General features: G+C 36.7%; 1 protein-coding gene and 1 pseudogene across 1 annotated transcript; both read left to right on the forward strand.

Moving 5' to 3' along the window:
- Window positions 1-3,773: 3,773 nt before the first annotated feature.
- On the forward strand, window positions 3,774-6,712 carry LOC113352300 (annotated as a pseudogene).
- Window positions 6,713-12,000: 5,288 nt separating this feature from the next.
- On the forward strand, window positions 12,001-19,573 carry LOC113349528 (protein ROOT HAIR DEFECTIVE 3-like). The gene is made up of 22 exons (XM_026593499.1): window positions 12,001-12,165; window positions 12,919-13,068; window positions 13,265-13,331; window positions 13,442-13,544; window positions 13,706-13,776; window positions 13,880-13,943; window positions 14,039-14,104; window positions 14,204-14,251; window positions 14,336-14,398; window positions 14,485-14,541; window positions 14,668-14,826; window positions 14,979-15,047; window positions 15,199-15,290; window positions 15,715-15,793; window positions 16,225-16,390; window positions 16,616-16,740; window positions 16,903-17,165; window positions 17,267-17,363; window positions 17,460-17,606; window positions 18,050-18,249; window positions 18,354-18,450; window positions 18,945-19,573. Exons 1-22 carry the CDS (start codon window positions 12,162-12,164, stop codon window positions 19,185-19,187), a joined length of 2,430 nt encoding a protein of 809 aa, XP_026449284.1. The 5' UTR covers window positions 12,001-12,161; the 3' UTR covers window positions 19,188-19,573.
- The last annotated feature ends 509 nt before the right edge of the window (window positions 19,574-20,082 follow it).

The following is a 20,082-nucleotide window of genomic DNA, read 5'->3' on the forward strand; positions in this document are numbered from 1 at the left end:
TAAACTAAGGAATGCTTTTGCAAACCGGGGCTATAAATTTCATGAACCGATTCGAGTGAATCAAACCGTTTTTGCTTCGATTGTGTCTTGTGTAGTTACATAAGATCTAAGCAATTGAACAACTCTCTAACTAGTTCATTTGACTCATTTGAACTAGTTATGGTGAAAAATAATATGGTTGATGTGAAAGTAATCATATGGCTAACCATTTGGTTAACTATTGTTGAACCAACAAATGTTAATTTTTGGGAACGGCTACATAAACCCAAAATTGGACATTGCATTTGTGTGCAACAAGCTAAGTTTTCGATCCAACGGTTGAGAAATATTAGCTTGAATCTAATCAGGTTTTCATCTAACGGTGAATATTGAATGCTTTGTTACCAAGCTAACATTGATTGCAAACCCTGAATTGAAAACTATATAAGGGAGAACTCTAGCAACTGGGAAACCTAATCCCCACACCTTACGTGTGATACTAGTTGCATAGCTAGAGTTGATTCTCCTTTAACCTTTGGTTTCTTCTTCTAAACCAGGTTAACGACTAAAAGACTTCATTGGGATTGTGAAGCCAGACCGATACTACTTTTATTGTAGTTGTGTGATCTGATCTTGCATCTTCTATCGTTATGAGTACGATTGTAATAATTGGCTCGAGATTTTATATCTCTGATAGGAAAGATAGAAAAGTAATCACAAACACTTCGTCTCATCGTTTGTGATTCCACAATATCTTTTTTCACTGCGTCGATTAAGATTATTGTGAGGTGATCAATAATACTAGGCTGTTCTTCGGGAATATAAGACCGGTTTATTGATTGGTTCCTGTTCACCTTGATTTATCAAAAGACGGAACAAAAATCGTAGGTATATTCGTGGGAGACGGATTTATCTATTACCGTAGACTTTTTTGTGTGATACAGATTTGTTTATTAAAGTCTTCGACTTTGGGTCGTAGCAACTCTTAGTTGTGGGTGAGATCAGCTAAGGGAATCAAGTACGTAGCATCCTGCTGGGATCAGAGGCGTAGGAGTATAACTGTACCTTGGATCAGTGTGAGATTGATTGGGGTTCAACTACAATCCAGACCGAAGTTAATTTGGAGTAGGCTAATGTTTGTAGCGGCTTAATACAGTGTGTGTTCAATCTGGACTAGGTCCCAGGGTTTTTCTGCATTTGCGGTTTCCTCGTTAACAAAATTATGGTGTCTGTGTTATTTCTATTCCGCATTATATTTGTTTATATAATTGAAATATCACAGGTTGTGCGTTGTTCAATCAATTAGAATATCCGACCTTTTGGTTGTTGATTTAAATTGATTGACACTTGGATATTGGTCTTTGGTACCATCCAAGTTATCTATCTAGTATTTGAAAGACTCGCAAATTTCTATTTGCTTGAGTATATATCAAATCGAGAGATTGAGATATAAACTCTTTGATATACTTTTTATCTAGATTGAGTCTGACTGTCTAGTTGATTCTCTAGAAAGTATATTGGAGTGTGTCCATACAGATTGCTAAGCGAAATATTGGGTGTGGTTGTTGTACCCCCGCTTTTTCAGTTTTCTTTTGGGTATAACCAAATATCGGCAAGGTAGTAAGACTATTACAATGCCAACTATACCTTAGCCAGCAAGGTGAGAAATTACAACAATGTCGACTATAAGTTAGCCGTCAAGGTAAGAAATCAATACCATGCCGACTACCGAAGCATTTACAACAGTCTCCTATCTGTCAAAAATAATAAATTCGACATTGTTAAGCATGCTGGCCAACGTTAGTCAGCATGGTCTTCATTCGTCGCCCTTGCCGACTTTTCATATTTTCAGAACTGAAAGTGTTGATTTCTTCTTTAATTTTGAGTATGATTTCATACAACAGCTTTGCGATCTCCCTTTTAGAAGTGTTTGGATACCGTGCTTTCACTTCCACTGCAAAAAATATTCTCAAAACAATTTTTTTTAATTAAAAATCTTCCCATAAAAGTTCAATCAAAAACAAAATTTCATAACTTAAATTCATAATTTGAGAAGTTTTAATCTACTCCATTAATCAATCTAAACTCAATTAATTAACCTAATCAGATTTTTTAGTGTTAATTAAACAAGGGTATATTAGCCATTTAGAGAATACATGGTTAAAGGTATCATGTTTTACTTCAAAATGACCCAGATTTTGTCTCATTAGGTATACCCCAAACTCACAAGGTTATTTTCAGAGCAAGATACTGCTTGTTTTTTACATGTCTGTTAGACTGAACAAATGTTTTTCTACATGTATGTTGGGCTCAACAAAAAAAAAAAAAAAATCATTAGGTTATATAACCAATTTATTGTGTCTAAAAGGGTCTCCTTAGTTAAGAGATCGCGTCTAATTTATTAATTTAATCACTACAGGAAACTTCCATAAGGGGCTCTTCCTAATCCTAACTATTTGATGTTGGGTGCAATAATCAAAAACAAGGAAAAATCAAATAAGAAAAAGTTATTGATATTTAACTCCTTTATAATGGAAGTGATCGATTTGATGAAACGAATGAGCTCCCTATATCTCCGCAACATCAACAAGGCAAAACTTTGGAAAAACAGAGTGAGTCACGTGTTCAACACGTTGCCCTTAAGACATTAGTGCCCTGCTACACTCAAGAGTGATGCTATAGCCCTCACAGGACGGATATCTCCAGGATAAAACACCCTAATACACCTACTACTAGCATATGTATTAGATGCTCAACTTGAACTTAACAACTCCGAAAAAACCATAAAGGAAAATCTCGAACGCTTGAGACAACAATATAAAAATATTTTTTCCCTTGGAGGTCCCTCTAAATATAGAGCAACCCATTTCCCATAGATTTTACAAAAATAGTGAATTTGTTTATATAATTGACAAATATAACTTAAGAAGAAAAACTTCCCCATGTGGGACTAAAAGGTTTATATAGTTTCTTAAAACTAATAAAAATTGGAAACTCCACGATGTGGGACTAAAAAGTTTCATTCACAAAATAAAATAATAAATTATAATTTTTTATTAAAACTTTAAAAATTATTTTTTTATTAATCGTTTTCCAACATTTGATCGCACCACGCACGACGCCAACACTGTAACACAGTCCTCGGGATTTAAAACTCCATCAATTTCCACTTATCAGAAGCAACAGCTCAGTCACGTCTGTTATTCTCCTGATCCTGTGAAGTGCACTCAGTCGGTGGCTTCCCGTTGCAGCAATTCAAAAATCATAAAGACAAGAGGAAATCTCAAATTCATTGGATTGAGATTTAAATCTCATTTGTTAAGTAATTTGACTCCATTAGAAGATATGGGAAATCTCAAATCAGATCGAGACATGCACCCCTGGTGCGCAAGCTGTCTCCAAATTAATTAGTGTTGAATCTGTTGCTTCAAGAAATAATTAAAGAGTAGTTGTCATTAAGACATGAAGTACTTCATATATACGATTTTTTTCATTTGTAGAAGTATACCATCCAAATAATAATCAGCTCAATAGAAAGTGTTTCTTTCTTCTTTTTTTTCTGAAGAAATTTCTATAGAAACTGTTGTCACCATCCAAATATAGGACATGGCAGCAGGAGGTACGGTTACCGATGATGATGAACTGGCTTTCCAAGTAAGGATTGAGTTAGGACAGATATCGATGTCTGATAATGATGATCTTGAAGAGCCTAGCAAGACAATGAATACATCTTTTACTACTCCATTTGTTCTCGCATCAGTAATCTAAGCTACAGCCTTAACACACGTACGGAAATGACACTTCCTAATATATTTTGTCGAGAAGATACCAAAGAATCTAAGTCCTCAAAGGAGAAAATCTTGTTGAAAGATATCTCAGGTGAAGCCAGAGAAGGTGAAATTCTAGCTATTCTTGGTCCTAGTGGTTCGGGGAAGACAACCTTGATTGATGCACTTGCGAACAGAATCTCTAATGGAAGCTTGAAAGGATGTGTCACAATGAATGGTGAATCTCTCGAGTCGGGGGTTCTCAAAGTGATATCCGCTTATGTCATGCAAGATGATTTGTTATTCCCTATGCTAACAGTTGAAGAGACGCTGATGTTTTCGGCCGAGTTTAGATTGCCTAGGTCGATCTCAAAATCCAAGAAAATGGCAAGAGTTCAAGCTGTGATCGATGAGCTTGGGTTGCGTAACGCAGCGAACACCTTAATAGGAGATGAAGGTCATAGAGGCATCTCTGGTGGTGAGCGTCGCCGTGTTTCAATTGGAGTTGATATAATTCATGATCCCATTGTATTGTTTCTTGACGAGCCAACATCAGGACTTGATTCATCATGTGCTTTTATGGTGGTCAAAGTCCTGCAACGAATTGCTCGAAATGGGAGGATAGTTATTATTGTCCGTTCACCAACCTAGTTCCAGAGTTGTTGGCCTACTCGACCAATTGATCTTCCTCTCAAAGGGGAAAATCGTCTACTATGGCTCACCCACTCATCTCCCACTTTTCTTGTCGGACTTCGGTCATCCTATCCCTGAGAATGAAGAAAGAACCGAATTCATGCTAGACTTATGGGAAAATTGGGAAACTGCCCCAATTTGGACTGTAATTTTGGAAAACTGCCCCAACGTTAAAAAAAGTTGGAAAACTGCCCCACTGTTAGAAATCTCAGTTAACTCCGCGTGTGCGAGTTCTCACGTGCCAAAAAAGACAAAAATACCCCGAACCGCTAAGATGTTGCCACGTATGAGAAAGATCTGACGGACTGAGATGAAGAAGTAAGCACGTGAACCATATAAACCCAAACACTTCTCAAGCACATAAACTCACAAACTCAGCAACATAACAAAATCCATAGGTTTATATTTTCCATACCCATTTTCCCATTTATCACAGTTTGAGAAAAACAGGGCAACCATATTTTGCGGTTTAAAAAAAAAGGTTAAATAGTAAACATGGAACACTTCCTTTTATCAATTACAGAAATAAACCTTAAATTTTGGTTTCAATTAAACCCTAAATTACAATTTCAATTCCAATTGCAGAAGTAAACCGTAAATTTGGTTTCAATGAAACCCTAAATTACAATTGCAATTTCCGAATCACAAATTGACACAACACACAATGCAATTCAAACAAAATAAAGGATTGGGTTATATTTACTTACTTGTTTCGACGATCAAATCAACCCAAATCGTCTTCTTCTTCAACTTTCCTCGTCTGGATCTGTTTCTCAATCATTTTCTCGAGCTTTTAATCACGGCAACAGTAAAGTGATCGATTATTAATCATGAGCTGTTAATATTAACGTTAGAATCGATCCAAGAACAACGCCTTGCTTGATCTTCTCTTTTTTTTCTTCCCTTTTTCTCTTCTCTCGTCCGTTTTCGTTTTTCTCTACAGATCCAGAAAAAAAATGAAAATAAAAAATATGTTCGAGCCTTGTGAGATTTTAGGGCATAATTCCCACGCGTGGTACTCACGTGTTTCACGTCCTCCTCTTAGTCCGTTGGATTAATTACTCGCATACGTGGCAAGATCTTAAGGAATGTGGGTGTTTTTGTCTTTTTCTAACACGTGAGAACTCGCACATGTGTAGTTAACGGGTATTTCTAACAGTGGGGCAGTTTTCCAACTTTTCTTAACGTTGGGACAGTTCTCCAAGATTACACCCTGAATTGGGACATTTTTCCAATTTTCCCTAGACTTATATCGTGGTCTTGAAGGCATACCTGGTGGGACAAAAAGTATGTCTGAGTTCAACAAACTGCGGCAGACATTAGAATTCAATTCAGACTATTCTAGTAGTTTGGGTGTAAGCTTAAAACAAGCAATAATATCAAGCGGAAAACTCGTTGACAGTGATGTTATCGACATTGCTCAAACATCGACCATCTCGAAATTCGCGAATCCATTCTGGGTTGAGTTCACTGTACTACTGAAACGATCACTAACAAACTCAAAGCGAAAGCCCAAAGTACTTATGCTTCAAATTTGTGGTATTGTGTTGGTAGGTTTTAGCTTAGCCAGTGTGTATTGGCAGCAGCTTGATAAAACAGGAGGAGGTATTCAACTACGAATAGGTTTCTTTATTTTTATAGTTACAAGCATCTTCTTTGGTCCCGCAGATGTGCTCGCACTGCTCCTCCAAGAAAGGTACATCTTTATGAGAGAGACAGCTTATAACTCATACCGCAGTTCATCTTACGTTCTGTATCACTCAATTTTAGTCATACCCTCGTTATTCATATTTTCTATTATAGCAGCATCACTGACGTTTTGGCCAGTAGGTCTACATGGTGGATTTCCAAGATTTTTATTCCATTTCCTTGTCATATTCGCATCATTTTGGTCAGCTAACTCGGTGGTTAGTTTTGCCTCAGGATTGGTTTCTCAAGTTATGTTGGGTTACATTGGTGTATCCCTTTTATTCAGTGGCTTCTTTATACCCAGAAATAGTATTCCATCATACTGGTTGTGGTTCCATTATATTTCTGCTGTGAAATATCCATATCAAGCCATCCTGTTGAACGAATTCGATAAACCAAATATGTGCCTGGCTGAAGGTGTTGCTCCAAATAATTCTTGCTTAGTGACTGGATTGGATATATTAAGACAGCAAGATGCAACCGATTTAAGCAAATGGAGTTGTTTGTGGATCACTTTGGGTATGGGTGTCAGAATTCTCTTGTACATCTTTTTATTGTTTGGCAGCAGGAACAAGAGGAAGTAATTCTCTAAAAGCTAATTTTCTACATTTGACATGTAACATACTCTAGATCCTCAATAATAATAAAAAAAATTTGTGCTGAATTAGAAATTTATCAAAAACCGCCAAACTGGAAGGGGCTGGCCCTCATAGAATCATAGTTGAGGTTAGGTGTTGGATTTCCCCGCTTACAAATAAATTTATGACCCCGGGGGATGTTGTTAGTGGCCTTTGCACTAAAGAGCAAGGTGACAACAACGTAGAAACTGATCGCGGTTGCTTCCTACAGTAGCGAGTGAGAGTGACGTGGCCGGTCCTTCATCCTAGATGTAACTACTAGAAACCCAGTAGTCCACCCAAATGATCAATATAGCGATTCTAAGACATAATTAAACAAATGAAATAGAAGTTCTTCTTTATAAGGTATATTGAGATGATGATGATATTACAAGTATAAGGGTTCACCAAAAACCTAACTTACTTACTCTCAACATAATCTCTCCCAATACAAAAAATCCAACCCCTTTTACAATAATCTAAAGTCTCTATTTATAGGCAAAACTGAATAGTGGATTACAGCTCATTTTATTTCACAGGTTGTCACGCAATTCACGTGATTCTGCTTTATATTTCTCCCAAGCCATTTTCAATAAAGTTGTCCCAACTTTTTCGCCGATAATTTCGGTAACTTGTCGGGACAACTGTCCTAATTTCTTGTTCAACAATTCATCTTCGTCTGGAGCTATTACTCACTTCTCTTCGTAGCTCCTTCTTCGTTAACTATCTTCTCGCCCAGTCGTCTTTATCTCGCTTGTTGGTTATCTATTCTTATTATACATTTCGCAGATCTCTCTATTCGGGGAAGAATTCATACTTCACAGATCCAATATTCGTAAAAGTAACTCTGACACTTGATTGACTTGCCACTGACATTCATCTTCGGGGTTAATAAAAGATCTTTCGTTTAAGATTTACTCGTCTAGTTCGTGTAACCTCGTTCGACCACGAGGCGAATAGGATTTCTGTACCTACATTAGATTTCGCTATTTTCTTGAGCTTTAACACCAAAATTAGCAAGAGTATCAGCTGCGAATTCAACTTCATGCATCACCGAGGAAAACCTTATGCTGGTGAAGATGTGGCCAATTATGTTCTTCCTATTATGACCGAAATTATGTTAAAGAATGAAATAAAGATGTCACCTAAATACTTTTCCGCATGAAAACTTGCAACCTTAGGAAGAAATTATAAGAGAAAAAGAGTGTGCTCAAAAAATATTGTACTCGTATAATCTGCATGAAAACTTGTAATCTTGTACCATATCACATAAACTTGATGTGTATAAACTTTCATACCAAATCCAGGAATCTCATCGTACCAATAAAACTTGTTTTAATTTAAGCAAAAAAAGAATGAGATTATTATGTGTACCATCTTAAGATTAAACTGGAAAAATGAAAAAACATAGTAGCCAAAGGTTAAGGCACATATGGAGGCAAAGCATATGCTGGTTGTCTTTTGACTAATGCAAAATTCCAAATTCAGTACACTTTACAGTGGTGTTTATTCTGAAATTTATGTGTTTGGATTTAAGAGCTAAATTGCTCTTTCTCCAAAGTTCCCATCCATCAAAATAAATCATTTTTATTTTTCATGGGTTCCTCAAACTCCTCCTGCTCATTGCTCATATCCCCACACACAAAAAATACATTATGTGCACCTTCTTCTTCTTTGGCTTAATATATATAAATCAGCTTTATCTGCATGAGCTCTAGATTTCGATACAATTTTGGTTATGGTCTCAAATTTGCCCATTGATGCATGGGGGTCTCTTTACTGCAGGTTAGACTCAAATACATCGACGTGCAAACCTGAGACCCAAACACCCAAGGATAGCTTTACTAAAAATAGAGACAACTAGCAGACGTAATTATAATATATTGGTAACGTCATTAGGTCATTGTTTTGAGTTTGAAATTCTCCTGTTCATAAGAATTTTGGTAGTCAATAGTGCTGACAAATACTCGTATTGTATTCAAAAATAAATGAAAAGTAAGTATTTGAGAATACAGTATAAAGTATAAGTAAGAGGATTAGCACTAAGTATATTGATTATTGAATTACTAATTTTGAGCTGACATGATATAATTCTATTTCCGGGCCCATGTGTTCAATTGGTTTGGAGCTAACTTTCGGTGGTGGTTGAAACAGAACAGATTGTGTTTTTGATCTGTTTTACAACGAAATTTCTCAAAGCAGAAATCATGTCTACTACTCTAGTACCGCTGCATGCTATTACTTTCGGCATCACCCCCTTATGGGGCCCTTCATTTGGTCAAGCCTAGACTACCCATGGAAAATCTATGTCATCTTTTTGCTTTTGCAATGGACGGCAATTGTTAAACTTCATTCATTGTCATCTTTTTAAATTTTTTCTTTCTACATCCGTCTAGAAGAATTCAGTCTTCGTGCAAAAACTTGGGAGATGTGATTTTAAGCTGGTTGTCAAAATATTCTCTTCGTTTCGGGAAAAGAAATATTTTCATTTTTTCAATTTAACTTATTTTTAGGCTAAAATGAAAGTATCTTTTTTCCAGAAACGGGGATAGTATATCTCGAATTTGAAAGCAAAAATTACCGATGAAAAATTTTGATTTTTTTCTGGATTATAGCCTATTTGGATAGTACCTGATAAGGTATCTTTTTACCTGTAGAAATACAAAAATCAAAAATTAGTTTGGAAACGAAATTTCGGAATGATTTTAGAAACCGAAACAACCAACTGCCGGTGAAGTTCTGATTTCTACGACTGACTTGTGCTTTCGTATCTAAACGCTCTATTAATCATTTTTGCTTAACTAATCAATAAGTAATTGTTATCGGTAGTTGGACTATTTTTGTTCCAAGGTGGATCTGCCAGCTCAGCTTTACATGTGTATAGAAACTAGTCTTAGGCAGGATAAAAGTTTGTATTGTCAGCCCACCTTCTAGATTACAGTGCAATGTACATAAAAACAGTTAAAATGAAAAGTTGCTATCTCTCGGATGAGATCTGAATTAGATTGAAAATTGAGTAGTATTTACACAATAATAATGAAACCGGGAGCAAGACAAAACAACTTTGTACTGTCAATTTCAGGCTTTTAAGAGGAGAATATTTTATTGGTGTGAGGTTGGTGTCTGCTGGTAAATACATGCATGGCCAGAGGCTGAGTAGATCTGATCTGACGTGCCATGTGGTGAACATGAACTCTTGTCTCAGAGCCATAAGAATGCTGCTTACGCAACAATTGGGCTTTTTATTCTGATCATCTTACCGGTCTAGAGTCTAGTGGTAATGCCAAGAATAGGAAATAAGGTACTGGATTCACTAACTAGGAATAGCCCAATCGATATTAGATATTCTCTATTTCCGTAAAAGTGTTTAGGCTAAAATGAAAACAATAATAATAACACTTTTACAAAAACAGATGTAGTATGTAGAATGTCTTCCCAATTTTCATTTTTGAGGCGAATAGATATGGTTGCTACTCTAGATATGGTTCCCACCACACTCAAGACTGCTAATGGGGTGCCATATTTAGTAGGGGTGTATCAAGCCAAGGCAAAAACTGTTTTGTCTTATATGAAAATTTGTTCTGTCTTATTATAATTTTGGCACACCCCCACTCAATTTGGTACCCCCTATTAGCAATGTTGAAAGTATCTAGCCCTCCTTTCAAAGACCTTAAGCTAAGTCCTATGGACTAGATATCTAACTGCTAGATTGGTCATCCACGTCAGATAGGGCAACCTCCTAAGTCCTATGGGAGTGCTAATCTAGCAGCGAGATTAGCAGTCTACGTCATCTGGGACCACTGAGCGCCGAACCATTCAGCGTTTTGGTCACTTTCTGAGCGCCGAACCATTCAGCTCTTTAATCTCAGCCGTTAGATTTTTGTGATTTTTCTGAGCGCCGAACCATTCAGCGTTTTGGTCAATTTTTGAGCGCCGAACCATTCAGCGTTTCAATCCCGCTGCTAGTTGAACTACGAGCAAATGTTAGGAGAGAGAAGTATCCAAAAATAGTGTTAACTTTTTTCCCACACTTTTTTCTTGATTTGCAACACTTTTTGCCCAATCTAGCAGTTCAATCTAGCCCAAAGGGGTTAGCCTTATAGTAGGCTTGCTCTAGCTAGTAGCTGTAGGGTCCATTTTTTAATGCGAAACCAACTTCTATTACTTAACTTGCAATACTACATAACTTAGATTGACAGACTTGCTTATCTTCCCATATAGCAAGATTAATATTTTCAGGGAAGTTAACATGGGCAGCATTGTTAGCTGTCCTATTAACATAACTTAGTTTAAAACAAAGAAAGGAGATAAGCAAATGCCTTATTTCATCTACATGAACTTGGTTCCTCCAGTGAACCGAGCTATTGACATTCTTGACTGCATTAACTACATTAAGATTATCTGATTCCAGCACCACATTCCTCAAGTTGCGTTGTCTAGCAAATAGTATGGCTTCTTTCAGGGCTAGACATTCCGCCTGTTCAGAGTCTACTCCTCCATTGATGAACTTGCACCTGATTCCTTGGCAGAAACCTGTATAATCACGAATTAGTAAACCAAGCCCAATTGTTTTGGTATTGTAATCAAAGGCAGCATCCATATTTATTTTAACTTCATTTTGTAGCGTATATGCATATTAGAAGCATAAGTAGCGAAATTATTTTGCATTCCAAAAAATCAATGTTTTGATTTTTAGAGATACTTTCTAGAATTTATATCCAAACTGACTTCTTGCATTTTGACTTCTAAAACTCAAAAATAGCTTCCATACGTGCATGTTTATTCATTGTAGAATTAAGATGCTCACTCCACATATGCAAGGCATTCAGCCCAACAGATTCTGCATCCTACATTCCTACTATGCGTAGTCCCAATTTCTGGAATGCAAGATAATATTGCCTCTCCACACTGAAAGAAAAACCGACATGCCTTATCTATCCCCCTGCGGCCCTGCCCCCGGCACAGAATAAAAGAAGCAACGAAAGAAAGCGACTTATATCTGAAAAAAAAACACCACTGGACGGTTGTTGGGTCCTACAACACCAGTCGGTGAGAGGCACATCTCCCTAGATCTTCAGACTCTATGATTGTATACAGCCATCTATTGTACTGTATGATTCTACACACCAAAGTATACCGTATTTATACATTATTATTACCAATACACAAGAAAATACGTATACTTTCAGTATTTGTTTGAATTTTTTTCTTTTTTCACTTTAATAAAAAAAAGTCTTGGTGGCTTAAAATAATAATAATTCATTTTTTCAGATCGATCTTTCTCTTTTCTTTAATTTCTCTCCTCCCTCTTTTTCTCTCTAAATTCAATTACTTCGCTCAGAAGATCTTGAAATTCAATTCCTTCTTCTTCTGATCATCATCTTCAGTCTCGCCGGATCATCCTGAACCTAAATCAATGGGTATGTATTCCAATCCAATCCAATCCCCCTTTTTTCATCTCTATCTGTCTGGTTATTTTTTGAAATTTGAACTTTTTTGATTAGTTTGAAGCTGGGTTTAATACTGAAATCTGGGTAATGAGGTTATTCTATGATCCGATTGATTCACAAACTCTGGAATTCTAGTGTTTTTTGTTTTTTCCCCCCTTGGGTTTTAGCCTTTTAGGTTTTACTATTTAAAAGATGTCCAATTTTTGATTTGGGGTTATTGAATCGGTTAATTAGACGAGAATTTAGTGAATTTCATTATTACAGAAACTTGGGTTTTGATTTGTATCTTGGAATTAAGCTCAGATGGTGTGTAATTAGACTAGTAATTTTAGTCTGCATGTGGGTTTTTGTTTTTCTTCTTATTAATGAAGATAATCATGTAAGAGGTTGGTGTGATTTGGAGTTCAATCTTGGATTGCAAATTGGGGGGAAATGATTGAGTTAGTAATCATTTTGAACATTATTGATCAATGATTGGAACAACATAGAGATGAACCTTCTGTGTGAAGTTCATGTATTCTGTGTTTGGTTTGACACCTAGTTGCAAGATCAGACCTCTCGATGTCGATCTCAATGTTTGGATGGAGTTAACTTGAGTAGCTTAAGAATGCAATGTGTTGAAGTTAAATTCAGGAATCATCAGGAGTTCTACATACTCGTATACTGTTAACTTTACAACATTATTCTTTGCTAATGTGAATTTTATCTTATTTCATTCTTCAGAGCAAATGGATGAATGTTGCTCCACTCAACTTATAGACGGAGATGGTTCATTTAATGTCGAGGGCCTTGCTAGATTTTCCAAGGCAGTTAAGCTGGCTGAATGTGGACTTTCTTATGCTGTCGTTTCCATCATGGGTCCTCAAAGTAGTGGTATGACTTTTTTTAAATCAATCAACTTATGTGATCACCTTGATAACTATTTGGCTTAACTTGATTTGTCAGTACCGCTCCAAGCTCCTGCGAACCGTCTTTTCTGTATATTTACAGACTTATTTTGTTCTTTCTGAGTTAAAGTTCTTCAGCAGTTCAGTTATGATGACTGTCTTGTCCTCTGTAATTTGTGCAGGAAAGAGCACACTGTTGAATCATCTTTTTCGTACCAATTTTAGAGAGATGGATGCTTTTAGAGGAAGGCAAGTTGCCACATCATCATTTACTGACTCCAATTCATGTTACTTTGATATTTATTCATGATTTTGTATTGAATTTCACCAGAAGGATAAAAAATTTATTTCATTCTCAGGTCTCAAACCACTAAAGGTATTTGGATGGCAAAATGTGCTGATATTGAACCTTGTACACTAGTCATGGATTTGGAGGGTACTGATGGAAGAGAAAGAGGAGAGGTATGCCTGAAATACACGTATAAATCTTAATTAATTTTGTTTTCATTATGTTTACTTTTACTGATTGTCACTTCATTGTCCTTGATATATTACCGAATAAAATTGTGCCAAAATGCATCTTTGCATACATCTTTTAATGCAATACTTCTGATTTATTTCAGGATGATACTGCATTTGAGAAGCAGAGTGCCCTCTTTGCTCTTGCTGTATCGGATATTGTACTTATAAACATGTAAGCTCTCTTCCTTTGTCGTAACCCAATTTGTTTTCTAAATTGCTCGGTATTTTGTTAAAGTTTCCATTTTGTTGAATCTCATAAACAATTATCATTGAAGGTGGTGTCATGACATTGGCCGTGAACAAGCTGCCAATAAGCCACTCTTAAAGACTGTATTTCAGGTATTTTTGTGGTAAATGATTCTTCTGTTATGTCTGCTAGTTTTTTTCATCTTAAGGGTTGTGAAGTTAATTATTGCTTGCTATTTCGGTTACAGGTCATGATGCGGTTGTTCAGTCCACGTAAAACAACTTTGCTATTTGTCATACGTGACAAAACAAGGGTGCATTTTTCAACTTAGTTTAAATTATTAAAGGTTTCTTGACTGATCCAAATCTTTTCTTTTGTTATTAATGGTTAAGTTATCTTTCTTTGTTTGTAGACACCACTGGAAAATTTGGAACCTGTTCTCCGGGAAGATATTCAGAAGGTACCCGACCTGCTAATCTTTCTGCAGTTTAAAGAATTTGTTGATCATTATCATTTGTGTCCTTAACAAATATGTCCTCTGCAGATATGGGATAATGTTCCTAAACCACAAGCTCACAAAGATACCCCATTAAGCGAATTTTTTAATGTAAGATATTATGAGCTTAGTCTTGAACTCTTTTTTACTGTCATTCTGTGTTATGCAACTTATGCATAACTACCTTAAATTTGCAGGTTGAGGTCACAGCTCTTAACAGTTACGAGGAAAAGGAAGAGCAATTCAAGGAACAGGTATGCACATTAGAAGTGACACTTAGCTTTGCACTCTTCTCAAGTAAGCAAAAAGAAGGAATAAAGTGTCTGTTGGTGTTGTGTGAAACGTCTTTAATATAGTTATACTATTTGGCATAAATGAAGGTGGCTGCTCTAAGACAGCGATTCTACCATTCTATTGCTCCTGGTGGACTCGCTGGAGATCGCAGGGCTGTAGTTCCTGCATCAGGGTTCTCTTTTAGTGCACAACAAATATGGAAGATTATCAAGGAGAACAAGGATCTTGACCTTCCTGCTCACAAGGTGATCACGCAAATAATCCCTCAGTTTTTACTTTATATCCACCTTCAAGAGATGAAATCCACCTTCAAAAGATGAAAATTGGAATTCTCCGACACATTTTTTTTTCTTTCAAAAGCATTGACTCTATAATTTTCTCCTTCTTCATTCTGCAGGTCATGGTTGCCACAGTTCGATGTGAAGAAATTGCCAATGAAAAGTTTGCTCAATTAGTAGAGAATGAGGTAATTGCTGTTTGCCTATTCCTCATGCTTGGTTTATTCTTTTCTTCATCTTAGATATTATTGGTTCATTTTCAGCGTGGACGCATAACTTAACAACTTCTTGTTTATTTAACCCATAAATAACATGTCTTTTTTCTATTAACTTATATAGGAATGGTGCGAGTTGGAGGAGGCTGCACAGTCTGGTCTTGTTTCAGGATTCGGAAAGAAGCTTAGCTTAATCCTCGAGGAATGTCTGTCAGAGTGAGTACTTCCGTGGTGTCTAATTTAGCTGAGAAATATATGGACCTTGCTAAGCATTCTGTTTTTGGATTTTGGCATTACCAAATTGGTTTTCATTATCCAAGGCTGGTGATTATCAAATCCGTGCTTTGTCAACAATGGAATTAGTTATTGAACAAAACTGAAGTTACAATTTTGATGTCTCTTTTCCTGCATCCTTCATAGAGACCTCAATAGTGATTTTTCTTTCGTTGGAGCGCTACATTTTTATTTTGTAACTTGTGCTGTTTCAATCACAAAGTTCTCAAAAGCTTCGAAAACCTTGACTTGGATTAAGACTTTTCTCTTTACTTTTTGCTCGATACCAGTCCCCATGGATTCTCGCTTCTCAAATAACATACTTGTTCGAAGTTGTGAATTCTTAAGTTTATTCTCGTTCATGCAGATATGACATGGAAGCTATTTATTTTGAAGAAAGTGTTAGGAATGCAAAGCGGCAAAATCTGGAAACAAGACTACTGCAAGTATAGCCTATGTTCCTTTAATTTCCTTGAGTTCTAATATTTATATTCCAACATTTAATTTAATGAGCTTTGTCCTTCACCAAAATATGAAAGAAATAGTGTCTTCCTTTGTTGCGAATAATTTGGTGCGAGGTAAAATGGGCAAGCTGTGTATTTTTAATTTTCAGCTACAAAAGTTGAATGAGATGAACGATAGTGATGTACGATTACAAGGAGAGGCTCCCTTCCAGTTGATATATCTAAATGGAATCCTTCAGTTTCTTTTGCTTGCTAAATTTAATGTTCGATCTTGTGAAAATAGAATGACACATTAATATAGTTGTTATATAATGGTACCAGATGCATGACCTTATGAAAATTGAATGACGTAGTGTATACAATCGGTGGAACTCCAATCATTTTAATTGCTCTTGCTTTTCTGCTCTTATCAGTTAATCCAACCTGCTTATCACTCCGTGTTGGGCCATCTACGATCTAAGACTCTGGATGATTTTAAGGATGCATTTGAGAAGGCTTTGAAGGGAGGAGAAGCATTTGCTGTGGCTGCTCATGATTGTACTCAATCTTTCATCGCAGAATTCGGCAAAGGATGTGCTGGTACTTCAAAAGCCTTATATTTCCTTGATGGCGTGATCAATATAAACTGAGCATGGAAAATAAATATATTTACCTAAACATTATTATACATGTGAAGTCAAGTTACTCAGTGGCCACATGCCTACATGAAATCCTCCAGAGTACATGCCTAGAAATGGGAATTGTGGAAATCCATGTTTTTGAAAACATGTTATTTGTAGTTTGCTGATGTTATAATGGCGACAGATGTGGCTATTAAACAAGCAAACTGGGATGCAACTAAAGTCCGAGACAAACTTCACCGTGATATAGAAGCACATGTTGACTCCGTCCGAGCTGCCAAACTGTCTGAAATTACTGCCACGTACGAGGTATCGGGATTTATACTGCATTTCTTATGAACATGGTCAATTATTCTCATGATAGTGTGTCAGTATCTGTATGCGCTTGAGGTTCTTTTGTTCAGACCAAAATGAGTAAAATAAATTGGACTGGCTGCTGGTTACTCAAATTCTTATCATGTGTGTTTGCAGGGAAAACTGAACAAGGCATTAGCCGAACCAGTGGAGTCTCTTCTAGATGCAGCTAGTAATGAGACATGGCCATCCATCAGAAACCTTCTTCAGCGCGAGACAAAAACAGCAGTCTCTGGATTCACTGGGGCACTTTCCGGTTTTGACATTAATGACAGCACCCTAGATGAAATGGTTGCTAACTTGGAAAGGTACGCAAGAAGTGTGGTTGAAACAAAGGCCAGGGAAGAAGCTGGAAGGGTCCTGATCCGAATGAAAGACAGGTATGGATCCCTGATGATACTTCCATTTTTTCTTCTTTTTTTTTTCTTCATTTGGTTCTTAATTACTAGTGAACAGGATTAAGTATAGAAAATTGTTTCAGGTTTGCAACACTATTTAGCCGTGATTCTGATTCAATGCCAAGGGTTTGGACCGGGAAGGAGGATATCCGAGGAATAACGAAAGCTGCTCGCTCAGCAGTATGTTACCAACTATAATTACCATATGAGCTGTTGAATCTTTTTTTTTTGCTGTTTCTTGTATAAACTAATAGATCTTCCTATTTTTCTTTTCAGTCTTTGAAGCTGCTCTCTGTTATGGCTGTTCTTCGGTTGGAGGAGGATGCTGATAGCATTGAAAATACTCTTGCCCTTGCACTCGTGGACACTAATAACAAGAAAGTTACATCAGTGGACCCACTGGCTTCAAGCACCTGGGAAGAGGTAAACAGATATTCTTTATGTTTTGCCTAGGAGTTCTTTTTCTTCCGATCTTGTGTGTTTGTGCATGTGTATCAATGCTGAAAATGGAGGGAAGAATAATCGTTTCTTGAAATTGTGGCAAGTCTCGAAAGGGTAGAATGATGGTAATTAGAAGTTTAGAATGATGGTTATTATTTTTATTAACTCACTAATCTGCAGACCTATAGACACTAGGTTGATCTATTTTGGATCAGAACTAATATGCATGAACAATTCAATTTTTGAATCATTTTGGACTAGACTTCGCAACAACAGATATCATGCATGTTTTTGGTTAGAATAATTTTGTCCCGTGCCTTCATTTTATTTTAGAGGTGTGATCTTTCACAGTATTTTCATGATCTTATTCTCCATAATGTTGTACACTCACTCAAGCCTGTGCTTTATATATATTCTTTTTCCAGGTTTCTGCAGAAAAAACTTTGATCACACCTGTTCAATGTAAATCTTTGTGGAGGCAATTTAAGACTGAGACAGAGTACAGTGTTTCTCAGGCTATTGCTGCCCAGGAAGCAAATAAACGTAACAACAACTGGATGCCACCTCCATGGGCTATCCTTGCTCTAGTTGTACTGGGATTCAATGAGTTTATGACGCTTCTAAGGTGGACGCCCTCACGTTTAAACTCTTATTATTGATATTGGTCCGACTCCCTATTTTTTGAAGCCTTTCTTCTCATTATGAGCTTTCCCTTGTTCTCTCAATCAGGAATCCTTTGTGGCTCTTGGTTATCTTTGTCGGCTTCCTACTGGTCAAAGCTCTATGGGTCCAACTAGACATCTCGGGTGAATTCCGCAATGGTGCTGTAAGTATCTATCCCTGGAGATTGTTTTTGGGTCAGTACATTAATTGGTCAATACCCTTTTAATCAGCAACTTATATCTTAGATCTAGTTCGTTATTTGAATAGCGGGTCCGAAAATGTTGGCATTGAGCCATGCTAGGTCCTGGTACTTTAATAACCAAAAGACCTAAACACCACCAGAACTGGAATAGTAACTGGCATACCAATGTTGATCTTTTCTTTAGATTTCAGTACTACTTGTACTGCTGTGTGGGACGTACAAATTAAAGTAGAGAAGAACTGAAATATCCAAGAAATTGGAACTGTTTATACTGGTTAGTTCCACCTATTAGCGAACCTGCCCAAACAGAGTTATTTTCCTGGATTTGTAGATAATATGATAAGCAAACCTAGAACCGAACTGTGTGGTATCTCTTTGTTTTAAACTGCTCAACCCCATTCTCTTGAAAGCCAAAACTTTCCTCAATTCTCTTCTCGGTTTGTTTTCATACACAGCTCCCTGGGCTTCTATCTTTGTCTACGAAGTTCCTTCCTACAGTAATGAACCTTCTTAAAAAACTAGCGGAAGAGGGCCAAACACCTACAGCACCTGCTCCACAAAGACACGCTCCCCTTGAATCAAATTATGGAGATAACACACAAGTCAACAGTGATTCTGCATCGTCTAATATAACGTCGACAGAAAATGGGGTTGAACATTCAAGCTCTTTACGGCAAAGACAAGTTCAAATGAACTAAGCCAAGGCTAATAATTTTGGTTAGAAACTCGTGATTTGTTTAAGCCATGAAAGCGAAGCAGTCCTGTCTGACGACACTATTGTTTTGTTTGCCAAGTAGTTGGTATGTAGCGGGAAATTTGTATACAAAATACTCAGATATGTGTATGACTGCAAGCATGGTATGTGTTTTGAGAGAGAGAAGAGTTGTGAGGTCGTTATTTTGGGTTTGAGGGCATCATTACATGGTTGGATAGTTAGGGTAACCCCCTGAAATAGTTCGAATTTCTGTTTGCATATGTTTAGATAAGTTAAAGAGAATTCATCCATTATCATATTCATCATACATTTCTTGTATTCATAATTTCTTTTCTTCTTTTGTATGGTAGGTGTTCTTTTCTTTTCTAACTTGGCATAGTCCCGGACCTGGCGGCGACGCCATAATATAAATGTACGGCACATTTGAACACAGTGCATAAGAATCAAATAAAATAAATACCCGATAATAAACTCGGGTTGTGCTGCCAAAAGGGACAACAGATAAAAAACTGGGGCTTGTACGTTTTACGTCTTCCAGATCTGAAAAACCACCAATTTAAGAAAACTATTATTGGGTGTCACATTCCAATTGAGGGGCGTCACTTAATAGGACAAAAACGGGTCATCCATAAGTAATATCAAAAACCCCTCGTCTAAAATAATTTTGTAACGACTGAACAATCCTTATTTAGTTAATTATTAATTTTATTTAATTAGAGAATGATTAAATTAATGAATTTGTTATATATTTGGTGAATTCTGAGACAGTTTTTGTGGGAAAAAAAACTAGAGAAGAAAAAAAGAAAAATTTTGGAGATTTCTTTCAAAACCTAGATTTTGATTCACTCAACCAAAATGAATGAAACGAGTTACCAATT

Source organism: Papaver somniferum, chromosome 2 (assembly GCF_003573695.1).
Source record: "Papaver somniferum cultivar HN1 chromosome 2, ASM357369v1, whole genome shotgun sequence".
NCBI classification, from domain to species: Eukaryota; Viridiplantae; Streptophyta; class Magnoliopsida; order Ranunculales; family Papaveraceae; genus Papaver; species Papaver somniferum.